Genomic DNA, 14,612 nt, shown 5'->3' with positions numbered 1-14,612 from the left:
ACCATAGTCTCCAACGTGGGGCATCTAGGTGTGTGATGCAAGAAGGGTCAATCGACCACTCCTTGCCCAAACGTCCCACTACTCTGACCTCTCCCATCCGTAATCCCATCCAGACTGCTCTATCTGTAATGAGGTCCCCCTGGTCACACACCTCTGATATGCAACCGCCTACGAGACTGAAATGCAAACCCCTCCACTCCTTCCCACTGCGGGAGACCAGATCTCCGCGCCTCTCCCAAGAAGGAGGCCGTGTCTATGTGTGATGTCCGAGGCAGCAAACATATGCTCCTGTACCAAAAGGAAATCCACTACCCAACCAACCACTGCTCTCTGTAACTCCTGGAGAAGTAACAAGTGCTAGGGTTGCTGACGTGCCCGATCGTGGAGTCCATACACGTTCCAACTCACCATGGTCCAACTCATGAGGAGGCGGGGGACAAGGCTCTCCTATGCGAAGGAGCCTGCACTATAACCTCTTACTTCTGTGACTTCCTCGGTGGTTTGGACGGAGAGTAGTCCAAATCCACTCGGCGCCAAACTAGTGGCGTAACTGGTTCGATGCCTACCTTGATGGCCCACTGCATCAAGAAGGAGGCCTCAACTCCAAGCCTATCCACGCACTGTTGTAGCGTCCAGTATGATGCATGCTTAAGCTGAACCTCAGGACCTAGGCGAAGCACACAAATAGCTGCTCCCAAGTCCCATCTATCTGCAAAAAAACCTAACTGAAAAGTGGCGGTCTTCCCATGGGAGACCCACAATTCCCTCCCCTACGGGCCTAGCCACTCCTCCATCATGCTGAACATCTGCTGCCCCATCATCAGATCAAACAGGATGGGGATCCACTCCTCCTCCCCACTAGCTGAGAATTGAAATTTCCAGAAGGGATGAGTGCGAGAGCCGTACACTCCTATGGAACCCCCTTTTCGGGGCTGTAAAATCAGAGCAAGTGGGTATCTGTCCGGAATCTCTAGGTAGTTCCACAGTCCTAGCCTCCAAAACTCTCTGGGCAGAGGATGACCAGGGCGGGGCTTAGGACCTAGAAGCTCAGAGAAGGGCCCCGATGACCCTAACTGTGAGGAGGCTGAGCCAAGGCTGGGTTGCGTTGAAGAGTGCTCAATCATCCCCTTACCCGTAGGCTGAGACGAGGAAGGGTGGGAGGCGGGCAAGGGGGAAGGAGGCTGTTGTAAGGGGGCGGGTGTGGGGAGGGGAGGTGAGAGTGACACAGCTCGGGGGGGGGGGATTGGGGGGGGCGGCGGGGGGGCGACCTCAGGAGGAGGCGATGGGGGGGCGACCTCAGGAGGAGGGGCGAGGGAGGCAGAGGGACCTCCAAAGCCGACTCTGCTGGGCCTCCAGTGAAACAAACCTATTCTATATCTCTCTCTTGGTCTACTCAATCCTGGGCGATGGCATCAGGTATATCCACCCAGCCAACTTTGTGGATCGCATATTTCATCGGATACGTAATTTTTGTCTTTCATGCCTATCCACAAACCCACAACTCCCTAGATGGTTCCCTCTGCCACATGTCATCATTTTAGCCCCTTTTACTTGGTACACCATTTACCCCTCTCTTGGGGCACAATTAAACCATTTGCCCCTTGGCATAATTACACATTTAGGTGCACCTAGGCCTTATCACTCAGAACCACCTAGTCAATGCCATTACACCCTCACCTAGGACCTTGGCAGTTACTTCTCTTGACCATTTTATTCACGCAACCGGCTTGACTTGCTTAGTTTGGCCACTTGGCTGAGAGACACTTGTCTTTGAAATCCATTTCCTCTAAAATCCCCCTTTTCTCGGGTACTCATACTGAGTCCCTGCCTGCATAAATCCACTAGATCTGCCTCTGGCATCCTCATAGTTCAGGGCTACTGCAATAGATTCATCTAAGGTAGTCACATATTTAGCCCGAACTTCCATTTTAATTTTGTCGTTCAGTCCATAGATATTGTCTTTTAACTGAACCGACATAGGGAGAGGGTCTGTTATCTTCATAACACATTCCCTAAACTTGTCAGTGTACTCTGCCACCGACAGATTCCTCTGACGAAGGTTTCGATAAGCATCCCAAGCTCGGGACTCTTCGTCAGGTGGAAGAAAGTGTTTCTTAAATTCAGCTTTAAACCCTTCCCAGGTGGTAGGGGCAACTTGATCTTTCTGTTGCTTTATCCACCATCTATCCGCTGCCTCAATAAACAGGTGAGTGGCCTCACGGATTTTATTTAGATCAGATCTGATTTCACAAATGGTGAAGGCTTCTTCCCACTTTTGTAACCAAACCTCGATCACATCAGAACTGCGCTCGGTCATCCAACCAGCATACTTCTCCGGTCTATAGTTGGCAATAATAGGCACCTTGACCTTCGCACGCTCTGATGAGTGTATACTGGGCTCTGGCTCTGCTGGAGCTTTGCCCTTATCAATTCTAGATGGCCTAGCCGACAAGGCTTGCACCATCTCCCTAATCTCATTCTGACCAGCATTCACTTGAAGCTGCTGGTTCATGATTTGCTGTAAAGCATCTTCTAATACCGAAATCCTACCCACCAGAGTAGGTGTTGTGTGATGGGACATTTGTTGTGTAGACTGTGCTCTAGATTCACTAGGATTCACCCTAGAATCTTGTCCTTCTGCCTCCATAGTTTCAAAAGGGAAAATAGGTTTTTTTTTTTTTCAAATTCTCCTTTTTGTTATACAGGAATAATAAACTACAGCCTCTGCTGTACAGGAAGAACTTGTCTACAACTAGAAACTAAAACTTGATATGGAAGAAAAAAAATTCTGCTCCCTGGAGTAATTCGTCGAAGACAGCGCTGGTTTTGAACCACAGGTACAAGTCACGGTGCTTCGAGGTCTTCGGGCCTATGTAAACGGGAATGTCTATTTTTTTCTCGTCTGTTGTTACGCAGGTTATCACCCCATTCCACCTTCGCTTTGCTCCACGTAGGCGCACGTCGGTGCTCAGCAAAGCCGTACGTCGTCAGCCCACCAGGGAGGTCCAGGCCCTGCTCCGTTCACTTGCAACCTCATCGAAATCTCCCGCAACCCGAATTCAACCACCACGCTGTTCGTCGTCACGAGCAACACCCTTCCAATTCGTCGTACGTCACGAGCAGCCAATTATTACGCATCGCGTTGTAGGCCTCCCCGTTCACGAACCACCACCCGTGCGTCCATCTACCCCGCTAGTCCGTCCTTCTTAACCTGCGTTTCGGCAACTGTCTTACGGGATGCCCCGCTCCAGCAACGGCTCAGAAACGGGAAGGTTAGCAATAAGCCTTCCTTCCGTCATAAACCACGGGCAGCGCCAACAATTTCGTCTAACACCCAGATCGTCTCTCTAATCCTTGCCTTGTGCTCTGATACCAATTTGAAACGAACCTGTTCTATATCTCTCTCTTGGTCTACTCAATCCTGGGCGATGGCATCAGGTATATCCACCCAGCCAACTTCGTGGATCGCATATTTCATCGGATACGTAATTTTTGTCTTTCATGCCTATCCACAAAACCCACAACTCCCTAGATGGTTCCCTCTGCCACATGTCATCATTTTAGCCCCTTTTACTTGGTACACCATTTACCCCTCTCTTGGGGCACAATTAAACCATTTGCCCCTTGGCATTATTACACATTTAGGTGCACCTAGGCCTTAGCACTCAGAACCACCTAGTCAATGCCATTACACCCTCACCTAGGACCTTGGCAGTTACTTCTCTTGACCATTTTATTTACGCACATTAAATATTGCAGAAGTCGGTCATCTAAGAGAAAATGCCCACCGATCTTTCCGAGGTCATGCTATCTCGGCTAGAGCATAACATCCAGACTCCCACTGAACGGAAACCTGGGTACTCTGCTTTGCTGTCACGTGCGGGTCCGAGGGAAGGTCAAAAAAGATCTCCTCCTCCATATGTGTCTAGTCCGGGGACTCCGTTGGCAGCTTCTAAGTTCTCCTTCCCCTTCCCTGTGTCTTGGGAAGAAGAAGTCTGCACCTTCTTGCGCTCTTTAAGTCTGGCTCTCCTTCTTTTGTTTCGAGCTGATTTGCAGGGCTTCTTTTTCTCCAAGTCCCTTGGTCCAAGTCCCTCTGGGAGGGACTCTGGATGCTCTGCGATAACCCGGAGGCGGGGGACCCCGTCGTCTGCCACTACTGAAGCCGCTATCTGTGGCAGAGATGCTATAACTATGCCAAAACAATTCCCTATGGAAGGAAGAATAGATCTCTACTCCTTCGGAAGCCCCGAGAAGCAGAGCGTCACTGGGAATCATGGCACATGATGAGTCGAATTCATGTCCTCGACTGTGAAGCCATGGTACAAAGGAAGGAGGTAGACAACATGAGGGCCTAGTAGGATAGGGCTCTGCTCGACTAGGGAGGCCGTGGTGTCGGGGGAGTTCAGCTGCATGAGGAAGACTCCTCTCCCATAGATCGTGACCTCCTGGATGTGGTCAGCCCCTAGGGCTAAGCTCGCATGAAGCCAATCCCTGACCCGTTTCCTTGATTGGGTGAGCCCAACAATGCGACCCACCAGGGCCCTATCCTGCAAAGCCTCTACTTCACACTTGACCTGCTGCTTGTCTTCCGGAGAGAGCATAATCCTAACCACAGTGGGGGTTGAAGGTGCTGCCATGTGAGGCCTTCTTGCCAGACCAAGGGTCGCTGTCAAGGTCAGTTCTCCAGAGAAACAAACAGCTGCCTGAAAAGGAAGAAAGGCTCCAAGTAGTGTTGGAGCTGTGAAGCAGATGTTACACCAAGGTCTCCGTTGGGCTGATCCTAAAAAGAACAGCAATAAAACACCACCGAATCTCGAGCCACCAAGGAAGTGCCTGCTGCCTGAGCCTCTAGCCTAGGATTGAGCGATGAAGCCCTTTTGCCGCTGATACCATCCAGTGTGCTCCTAGAGCTTCAAAGCATACTCCCCAAGCTCTCAAGGTGTCGAGAACGCTCGCCAGTCAGCAGTAATTGGCATTCACCATCTGGATGAAACGAATGCAAGACCCAGAAAACCCACTGTTTGAGGGAACGTAAAGCACAAGGAAGGAGGCTGGTCCGTGACACCTTGGTAGCCGTATCTACCAAATTTCCACTGCCACCCACTACCACCTTAGGAGCAGGAACATCCTCAAAGATGAAGGGAGTCTCCTTAGAGAGCCCATCCCCAGCAAGCAGCAACTTCAGAGGACCAGTTACATATTTGCTAAAGAACACTCTTAATAACTTCAACTCAAAAGCGCTTCAAATTCGGCAACAATATAAATCGAAACAAGTACAAACTCGTGGCATGTACAAAGCAACCATACCAACTAGAACCTCAGTATGGATGTGGACTTCAAGTGACTCAGATATTTCGTTATGGACATCATATTAACATGGCTTTTTGTTTTCTTACAATCTTTTAACAGGCTTGTTACAATCCACACCGATTAAGAAATTTTCATCCACTCCAATTTGAGAAATCAATTTCCTACCATTTTTTATGCTTCTCCCATGCTATCATCAGCATAAACCCGAAACTAGCCTATTTAATCTTCCTTACACTATTACTGAGACTCGATGATAGCAAGCGGTCCCCAATCAATACATTATCCTTCAAGGAGTAGTGTCATCTCTGCATGAAGCTCCTTGTCTGTTGGATGTGAAGGACCAGTCAGAGAAATTGGTACACCAAGGAGACTCTAACAAGTACAATTTTCTGCACACAGTTCTTGGGAATTGCAGACAATAATTTAAGCAAGGATACTCATTAGCATTTTGGTTCCTTTCGCAACACCAGCCTCGTTCTATTCCCCCCATCAAAACATGGCATCAGGTCAGCCACGTACAACATGGTGTCCTCTGATAGCCCAGCCATGGTCGAGTCAAGCTGTACTTGTGCCTGGGTGGGATCCCACTGCAACTCCTGATGTCTCCGTAGGATAGATCTGTTGTCGTCCACCTCGGCTCTGCCCAGTGGGGTGGACATGTGGATGACGTGAGACAGCCTGTCAACAGGAAGCTATGGCTAACATGGCAATGGAAGGACCAGTGTCCAAACCCTTGCTGGCCTGGTGACTCTCTATGGTAAGTTCTGGGTCTCTCGTCTTGTGATCATCACTCAATGTCGATGTATCCCCCATGTAGAAGAAATCTATCATCACCAACTGTTGAGGTCTCTGTCCAGTCACACTCCCGGGAGTCTGTGTCTATGTCATAGACCTCTACCACAAAGAGGGCCTCACAACACTTGTCTGAGAAGTCTATGATCTGGTGCATGCCTGTAAAACCATGGCAAACAGCAGTGGTATCAGTCTCGAATCTCATCATAATGAAGGCATCTCATCAGCACATGCTCCTCCTGTCTCCAGCTCGTGCATCACCTAGGATGCATAATACGAGGTCTTTGCAATGTCAGGTAGCTCCGTGTAGAGTACACTGTTTCCCTCCAATCATGCAAGAGAGCATCACCACCTGCAAACTTTCAAACCTGGCCCGTGCTCTCATGTCCAGCACTCAAAAGGTGCCTGCATAAAGAGCTGCTGATGTGGCCTGAAAACATTCTCTCCAGTCGTGCAAGTGGAGAAAGCATGGTAGCATGGAAGTAGAGAGCAGAGATCTTGGGTAAAAATTAGGGAGTAAAAGGTCACATCCGCAAAAGATACAAACGAGTTGAGGTTAGTTAAATATTCCCCTTCCAAGGGTGTCCTTTTAGCCCTCTATACCCCAGAAATCCCCCTAGCACTTGAAATCAGAAAAAGTGTTCTTAGACACAGAAGGTCAAAAGGGTATCATGACCAATAAATTTGTTCTTGAGCTGTGGGGCCAAGAAAAGACACATAATCTACGCAAGCACAAAATAAAAAATGTGACTATTACAGATCAGTTTGGGAGCTGGATCTTACCCCTTTTACAATCATTACAATTGATTTACCAATATGGGAGTTTTTAATGGCGATTGAGTAAACAACAGTTTTAAAGCAAACAGAGCTAAATAGAATCAGTGCAATCTCTGCATAAACCAAAGTTTTTGACTCACAGCCTAAGGCAAAGAAAACCTGCCTTTCCCCCCTTCCCTTTATAGACTAAGAACTGTAAAACGATATCTGTAAGACTTCCTCAAATCATCTTACCAGATAAGGCTCCATGATTGGGACCATATCCTGATTCATTTCCCAAAGACCAAATGATAATGCATGCATGATTCTTGTCCCTCTCCACCATATTCATAACACGCTCCAGCATTGCATGGGCCCAATCCAAAACCCATGTTAACTGTTCTTTGCTACTAGGGTTTGATGTTGGATCAAATCCATGTGTCTCTATGTTGGCTTCATCAACCACATACAGTCCAAATAAATCACAAAGCTCATACCATCTTGAATGCTGCGGATAGTGACTGTTTCTCACAGCATTTATGTTATGTTGCTTCATAAGCACAATGTCCTGCAGCACAAACCATTATTCATTGAAAAAACGAACAAAGAGGGTAGAAGTACTTCTTAAACCACTGACTGCTATGATGAAAGCAACCTAACCTTAATCATGCAAGCTTCAATATTCGTCTTTCCCAAACGTGGATGGTGCTCATGGCGGTTCACTCCAGTTAACATAACAGGCTTCCCATTTACTAATAACTTCTTTGGCCCAAGGGAGACTACACGAACACCCACTTGGCATGCTTCAACATCAACTATGTTATTCGCAGCATCCTTCAGCAGAACTGCAAGTGTATACAAGTTTGGCTGATTCCATATGTAAATCAGTGCGTGAGTTTTAATACCTTGGGATAAAGAGTGGAAATATTCTGAGATTCTGTATTGAATTTTCAGAGAAGCCGAGTCATTACAATGGAAAATCATCATATGGTAATTCCCAAGAAAGGGGTTGCTTTTGACGATTAATGCTTGAGTGCAAGAGACCAAAAACTAAAACGTCCAACAATCAAAAATGCAACGATCATTGCAATTAAAGAACCTGATCCCACCTGTTCTGCAGACCAGAGTTTGGGATTACACAATTTTGTTCTCAGCCCTTGCCTTGCCAAAGAACCTATGGGAACTGCTGATATGCTCTGTGTTTCCAGTTTAGCTGCCTCTCTATAAGGGTCATCCTTTTCTCCAGACAGTTCTGCTGATGGATAGGTTTCAAATATAACACCCGTGACCGAGTAATTAAGAGAGGCATCTACCAGATTAACTTGCTCAGAAACTTCTATCAAAATTTCAACCTGGATGACACATGGACAGGGTAAGAAGAACGCAATGCCTAGCAATCTCCCAAATTCTACTGTAATTGGAGCCTTGTGCATCAATATCTTCATAGCAATGCTCAGAAATATCCTGCTTAAAAATACTTTATCAAAGAAAATGATATGTCCCACATTTCCAATCTGCACCCTTTACGGCATGTACCCCAAGGTTAAGGTGTTTACTACAAGAACATATACTAATGGTAAAAGGTCTTCACATGCAAACAGATATACACATGACAAGCTGATATTCTTAACCAAAGCTTTTTGGCTGCAGGCCCACTCTTTCCTTTAGCAGTGAGAGAAATTGCACGTCACCCCAGGCCCCAGCCATTTTGCTAAAATCTTCTACATCAGGGGTTTTCCTAAGCAACATGACTGTATGAAGAAGGAATTTTGCCCATAATCAACTCTTACATGATTGCCAGTAACTCAAAACGATGGGACATCCAAACAGCGTCTCATATAAAGTTTTAGTAGAGATCAGTTTGAATAGAATTTCTTACGTATATGTATGTAGATACACATGCGCATGCAGGTGCACACACACTTTTTTTTCATAATAAAGTGAAAGTTGATTTGTGTTATATTACAAAGCCACTATCCCAAAAAAAGAGGTGGGAAAGTGCTGAAATACATCAAGAGAAAATTTCAAGATATGACGAGTATACATCATAGTCTATGTACTGAGTTTGCAGACAATCATAATAGGATTGCTGCAGGTGCACACACACACTTTTTTTTAAGTAATATCCTTTTATTTATATGCTCATAAATTTACAAGATGGGAAGTCTCCAAAATGGAGAGTATCCCAAAGATCAGAAACATGAAAAGAAAAGCTCTATGCAAGAAGCATCTATATCACCCTCATGGCAGGCATCATATAAGGATTGCCGCAATGAGGCTCGGAAAGATTCATATGACTTGTGAATTTGCCGACCCAAGTATGCCAAATTATGCTCACTCCAGATTGTCCAAAGAGCCCAATATCTCACCCAAGAGAGAAATAGTGAGTATTGAGACAAAGACCTCATAAATCTGCCAAATAACCAAGAATGTTTCCCAAATCTGTGACTCGGGAAACGGAGCCGAAGATGATCTAAAATTCTCCCGAGGAGGTTCCTAGAACACTGGCACTGCCAAAGCAAATGAGGGACAGTCTCTGAAGGAGCCTGACATCGTAAACATGTGGATGGTGCAATGCGACGTTTGGCAAGTGTGACTCCCACTGACAATGTGCCTATCATGCATCTCCAAAGAAAAAGTCTTTGTTTCAAAGGCATTTTACACTTCCATAATATCCGGAGATTCTTCCGCGACCATGAGAGAGGCTTCCTGATATGCCACAGAGTTTGGAATTTTGCTGAATCCATGGAGCAGGCTGAAGAAGCCTGTAGGCTTTGATGGAGGTCAAGGCAGGCAGAGGAACAGGATGAGAACATGTAGCAGAGGGTTGCAATTGCCAATCCATAAGCCTGTCTGTGTCAGCCACGGGGGGAATAGGTAGAAAATGCTGTAACAAATCAGCAATTTTCTTCCATATCGACCTATGGTGCATTCCCAATGCATAGGAAGCAGTGGCCTAAGGAAAAGATAAAACATCGCCCTGATTATCTACCACATCATGTATGTATCTAATTCCCAATTTCATGAGATTGTATGCCCGAACAGGTTCCTGTAAAGCAAGTGGAATGTCAAAGATGGCACTCCAATGAATACTTTCTTTCCTCATTGAGTTAGCCCCCGAGCAATTATCAAGAGCCCATTTGACCTGGGAAAGGACTTGTTTCCAGTCAAGTATCAGAGCAGTAGAGAAAGGACAGCCAGGTATCTTCCCTACAAATCTCCCAATGACAACCTCCCAACGATCAGTAGTCCAATGACCATAAGCAGAAGTCCTCATGTTGACACACATGGATGCTATCATACAAGTCCATGGCTGTTGTTGGCGGAAAAAAGTATGGAGCATAGACAGGTGCACACACACTTTTTTTTTTTTTGTGAAACCAAGATACTTATATTACGAAACTTTCATTTACATCTGGGCAGTGCTCAAAAGAAAGCCAAAGTCTTATGCATCAGAAGCAGTAAAAGAAAAGTTGAATACAAGAGACATCCAAATCTTCCTCATGTAAGGCATCATATAATGATTGCCGCAATGAGGCTCGGAAGAACTCATATGGATGCTGAAGGGGAGAATTCAGATATGCTTGATTACGCTGCAACCAGAGGGTCCATAAGGCCCAGTATCTGATCCACTGGAAGAAAAGAGAATACTGTGACAGAGATGCTGATAGTTTGCCATACATCCAGAAAAACCTGTAGAACCTGTGTGCTGGAAATCTGAGAGATAAGAAATAGGAGATTCTGTCTAGAAGGTTTCTGGAATGTGAACAAGACCACAGTAGATGCGGAATACTCTCAGAAGTAAGGTGACATCTTGGACAAAGAGGTGAAGCTATCCGCCTTTGAGCTAATTTCACCCCTACTGGAAGAATACCAACAATACATCTCCATAAAAATAGACGTTGCTTCAATGGCATTTTCAACTTCCATATCAATTGCAATTTTCCCTTCCATCAGGCTAATGACTTGTTCAAATGCCATAGAGAATTAGCATGATGGGCAATCCAAGGAGGAGGTAATATCAATCGATAAGCCTGTATAGAAGTTAATAAATGCAAAGGCTTAGAGGAGATGCTTGTATTTGAAGACTAAAGGTGCCAATCTTGAAGCCTGTCTCTAACATTCAATGTCGGTATCGGAACCAGAGGGAGTAAGAGATCAGCAATAGCTTTCCATATAGGTCTATGATGGATCCCCAGATTGTATTGTCGACATGCTACTGGAAAAGTTAGGATATTTCCTTGCATATCTACTACATCATCAATGAAATGGATACCCATTTTCATAAGATTATAAGCTCTAATGGGTTGTTGAGCTGCAAGGGGAGAGGAGAACACAGCACTCCAATGAATACTTTTCATTCTGAGTGAGGAATCTGTAGAAGTAGGAAGGGGAGACCATTTGATGTGCGAGAGTACTTACTTCCAGTCCTATATCAAGGAATTAGAAAATGGACAGCGAGGTATTTTACCTTGAAATTTGCCCAGTACTACTTCCGATGGATCAACTAGCCAATGTCCATAAGCATTTGTGGTCATCTGTCCACACAAAAAAGCCAACATAATGGACCAAGGCTACTCTTGTTGAAAAAATGTCTTGAGCATAGTGATCTTTCTTGCCAACACATGAAATTGGATGTTGATTATATTCAAACCACCATGCATTCTTGGTGAACAAAGCATATCCATTTTGAGCAGCCGTAAAGCTTTTTTATGAAGCTTTGTTTTCCAAAAAATCTCCATGGCTTGAGACATAAAGGAGGTGAGATCTCAGGATGACCAATGTAATAGAGGAAGGTAGAACTGGACATAAGCTAGAACAATAGACTGGACAATTCGAAGCCGTACATGCAAAGGCCAAGTGGAGATCTTCCAATATTCTAATTTGTCCTGAATTTTGTTTGACACCCATGACATTTGTTGCTTATTGCTAATTTTCCAGCCAATGGGATAGCCCAAATGTCTTACTATGTTTTCCGGATAAATAATCTAGCCTGCCTACAGGGTAGCATGCCAATCACAATGCTTAAAAGGCAAGAGTTTTGATTTCTGAAAGTTGATTTTAAGACCAGCCGCCAACCCAAAATCTGATAGGGTATCCATCAAAAGGCGAATCTCCAAAGGACTATTCTTTGGCATGAAGAATGAATCGTCTGCATAGGCCTGAGCAATGAAGGGTCGTGAACCAAAAATCTGAAGCCCCTCTAGCTGTCCAGTATCAACCATGTGATCCATATAAAGAAGCAAAGGATGTGAAGCGATGGCATATAGCAAAGCACTGAGAGGGCATCCCTGTCGAACTAAACGTTCAAGAGTCCAAGACTCAAACAAATGATTCCCTATAAAGCATTGTGCAGTGGACTCTGAGTAGAGCCAATATATGACATTAACTAACTTTGGCCCAAAACCAAGTTTTGACATGATTTGAGAGACATAATCCCACTGTACTGTATCAAAAGCCTTCGCCACATCCACCTGCATAACCAACACATCTTGATCTGTATATTTTGCATATTCCATTGCAATGAGAGTGTTAGAGATATTGTCATGTATGTGCCGTCTTGGAACAAAACCATATTGCTGGGGATGAAGTCCATCATGAAGGATATCCTTTATCCGATGTACCAACATTTTGGCAATCGGTTTGTATATGACCGGCATCAAAGTGATGGGCCTCCAGTCATCCATAGTCTCACATAGAGGTTTTTTGGGCACCAGCTTAACCACACCATGCTTCCAAGCTGAGGGAAGATGTTGCTGTTGCCAGGCTACATTTATAAACTGCAGAATTGGACCTTTCAATTCAGGCCAAAAGGCGTCAAAGAATTCAACCGTCAGACCATCCCAGCCAGGGGATTTATGTTTACCCAAATGCCGAAGAGCTTCATCCAATTCCACATCTGTAAAAGACATTTCCAGCATTGAGGCTTTTTGCAGAGAGACAATAGGAGAAACAAGTGCAGTAAATCTGTTTCGAGCTGCAACAACCCGAGGTGTAGAAAAAGATGGCTGAGAAAAAAGAAGCTGAAAATGATCCAAACATTGTTTCTCCAGCTGAGATAGAGTCTGAGTCCAAAGGCCATCTGATTTCCTGATCCTCATGATAGATTGGCTTTGTCTATTTGCATGTAAGTTCCGAAAAAAAGATTTTGAGGAACAGCCCTTATCTAGCATAGGTTTAGCTCTAGCCCTGATCTGCCATTTGGACAGCTTGCGTTTATCATTGGCATCTATTATAGAGGAAGCACAGGACAATAAATGCTGCTCAAAAGCAGATAGAGATCTTTGATGACCAAGCTGAACCAAATACTGCTTGTTTGATTTTGCCCAATGGATATGCTGTCTAGTTTCTGCCATGTACCATCTTCCATATTCCTTTATGACATTTTGAATACGATGTGTGAAAGAGGTCCAAGCAAATTCCAGATCCTCCTGAGCATGAGATAACAATGGCCTGCAAGCCAGTCTAATCATTTGCTGGAATTTTTCATGTGTGAGATATATTTGATTGACCTGTAAATACCTGACTGAGGAGAGCTGCAAATCATCCAAAGGCATACCAAAAGAAAGGGCTAGCCAAAGCGGAGTATGATCAGATAATTGTTGTGAATAATCAGTCCACATTTGACATGTATATCCATCATATTGCTGAGCATGAATGAGATAATATCTATCAAGCCTGGCCCAATATTCTGTAAAAGCATTATGATGATATGTGAATCCCATAACTGATGGGTGAGTTGCTGTCCATAAATCTGCAAATTGAAGAGATGATGTCATATGTTCCCATTGCTGAATTTCAATGGGCAGCATATGAGATTTATGTGTGGTATTGTCTGTCCAATAAGGAGAGTTGTTGAAATCACCACAAAGTAAAGCATTTGAAGACCAAGGATATTGCTTGATGGAGTTCCACATTTGAGCTCTGGAAGCTGAATTCTGAGAGGCATACAAAGATCCTATTTCAAAAATCTCTCCATTAACCATATATTGGATGATCATCCATCGTCCACTAAGATCATTATATGCTATCCAAGGTTGCAGTTCATGTCTGGCTAGAATGCACAGCCCAGAAAATTGTTCAGATCCTGAATAAAATATATCATATCCAGAAAAAAACCCATGCTGACCAGCAAAAAAATGCTGATTATGCTCTTGTAAACACACAACATCTGGGTGAGTTGTATTTATATAATGCCATAGAAGCCTCCATTTATTTTGGTTACAAAGGCCCTGTATATTATAGGAAAAACATTTAAGAGAAGCACGCATGAAGATATATACAAGAGATGATCATTCCTCCAAAAGAACGGGAGGCCTCAAGCCTCTGCCATTGCCACAGGGTCTTGCTGACCCTCAGCATCCAATTCTCTGATAATATCATCTTCTTCACAAAGGGGAAGACCTTTCTTGACTGCATTAACCCATGCCTTCGAGATGGGGTTGCTTGGAGAGGTGCTTCACCTCTCTCACACACACACCACACACCCCAAACACACACACACTTTTTTTTTTTTGGTGAAGCCATTGACTATATTATTAACATGAGATCAATATACATGACATTAGACTCAAAAAGGGAGCCTAATGGAAAAACTCAAAAACAATCAGAAAACACTTCAAGGCTAGTAGCATCCAAGTCCCTCGCAGCATAACTATCATATAAAGATTGCTTGAGGGACATTCTGAAGAAAGCATATGGCTGGGGAAACTGTTGTCCCATCCTAGAATGCAATCTCTGTGTCCAAATGGTCC

At 44.6% G+C, this 14,612-nt stretch overlaps 1 protein-coding gene across 2 annotated transcripts in view; it reads right to left on the bottom strand.

Moving 5' to 3' along the window:
* Positions 1–14,612, bottom strand: part of LOC147891711 (glycoside hydrolase family 2 protein) — a 165,817-nt gene that overhangs the window by 68,807 nt on the left and 82,398 nt on the right. For both annotated transcript variants that reach the window (XR_015542402.1, XM_087387885.1), the window contains exons 7-9: positions 7,968–8,210; positions 7,519–7,725; positions 7,114–7,426 (exon numbers count right to left, since the gene is read on the bottom strand). Coding sequence is in view for 1 of the 2 variants with exons in the window: in XM_087387885.1 (XP_087244011.1) it covers positions 7,114–7,426; positions 7,519–7,725; positions 7,968–8,210 (763 nt within the window). In the remaining variant the exon portion in view is untranslated. The remainder of the gene's footprint in view (positions 1–7,113; positions 7,427–7,518; positions 7,726–7,967; positions 8,211–14,612) is intronic.

The sequence above is a fragment of the Dipteris shenzhenensis genome, chromosome 17 (genome assembly GCF_047967505.1).
Source record: "Dipteris shenzhenensis isolate YYH24624 ecotype China chromosome 17, Dip_SZ_1.0, whole genome shotgun sequence".
NCBI classification, from domain to species: domain Eukaryota; kingdom Viridiplantae; phylum Streptophyta; class Polypodiopsida; order Gleicheniales; family Dipteridaceae; genus Dipteris; species Dipteris shenzhenensis.
This window is presented reverse-complemented; position numbering and strand designations above follow the sequence as displayed.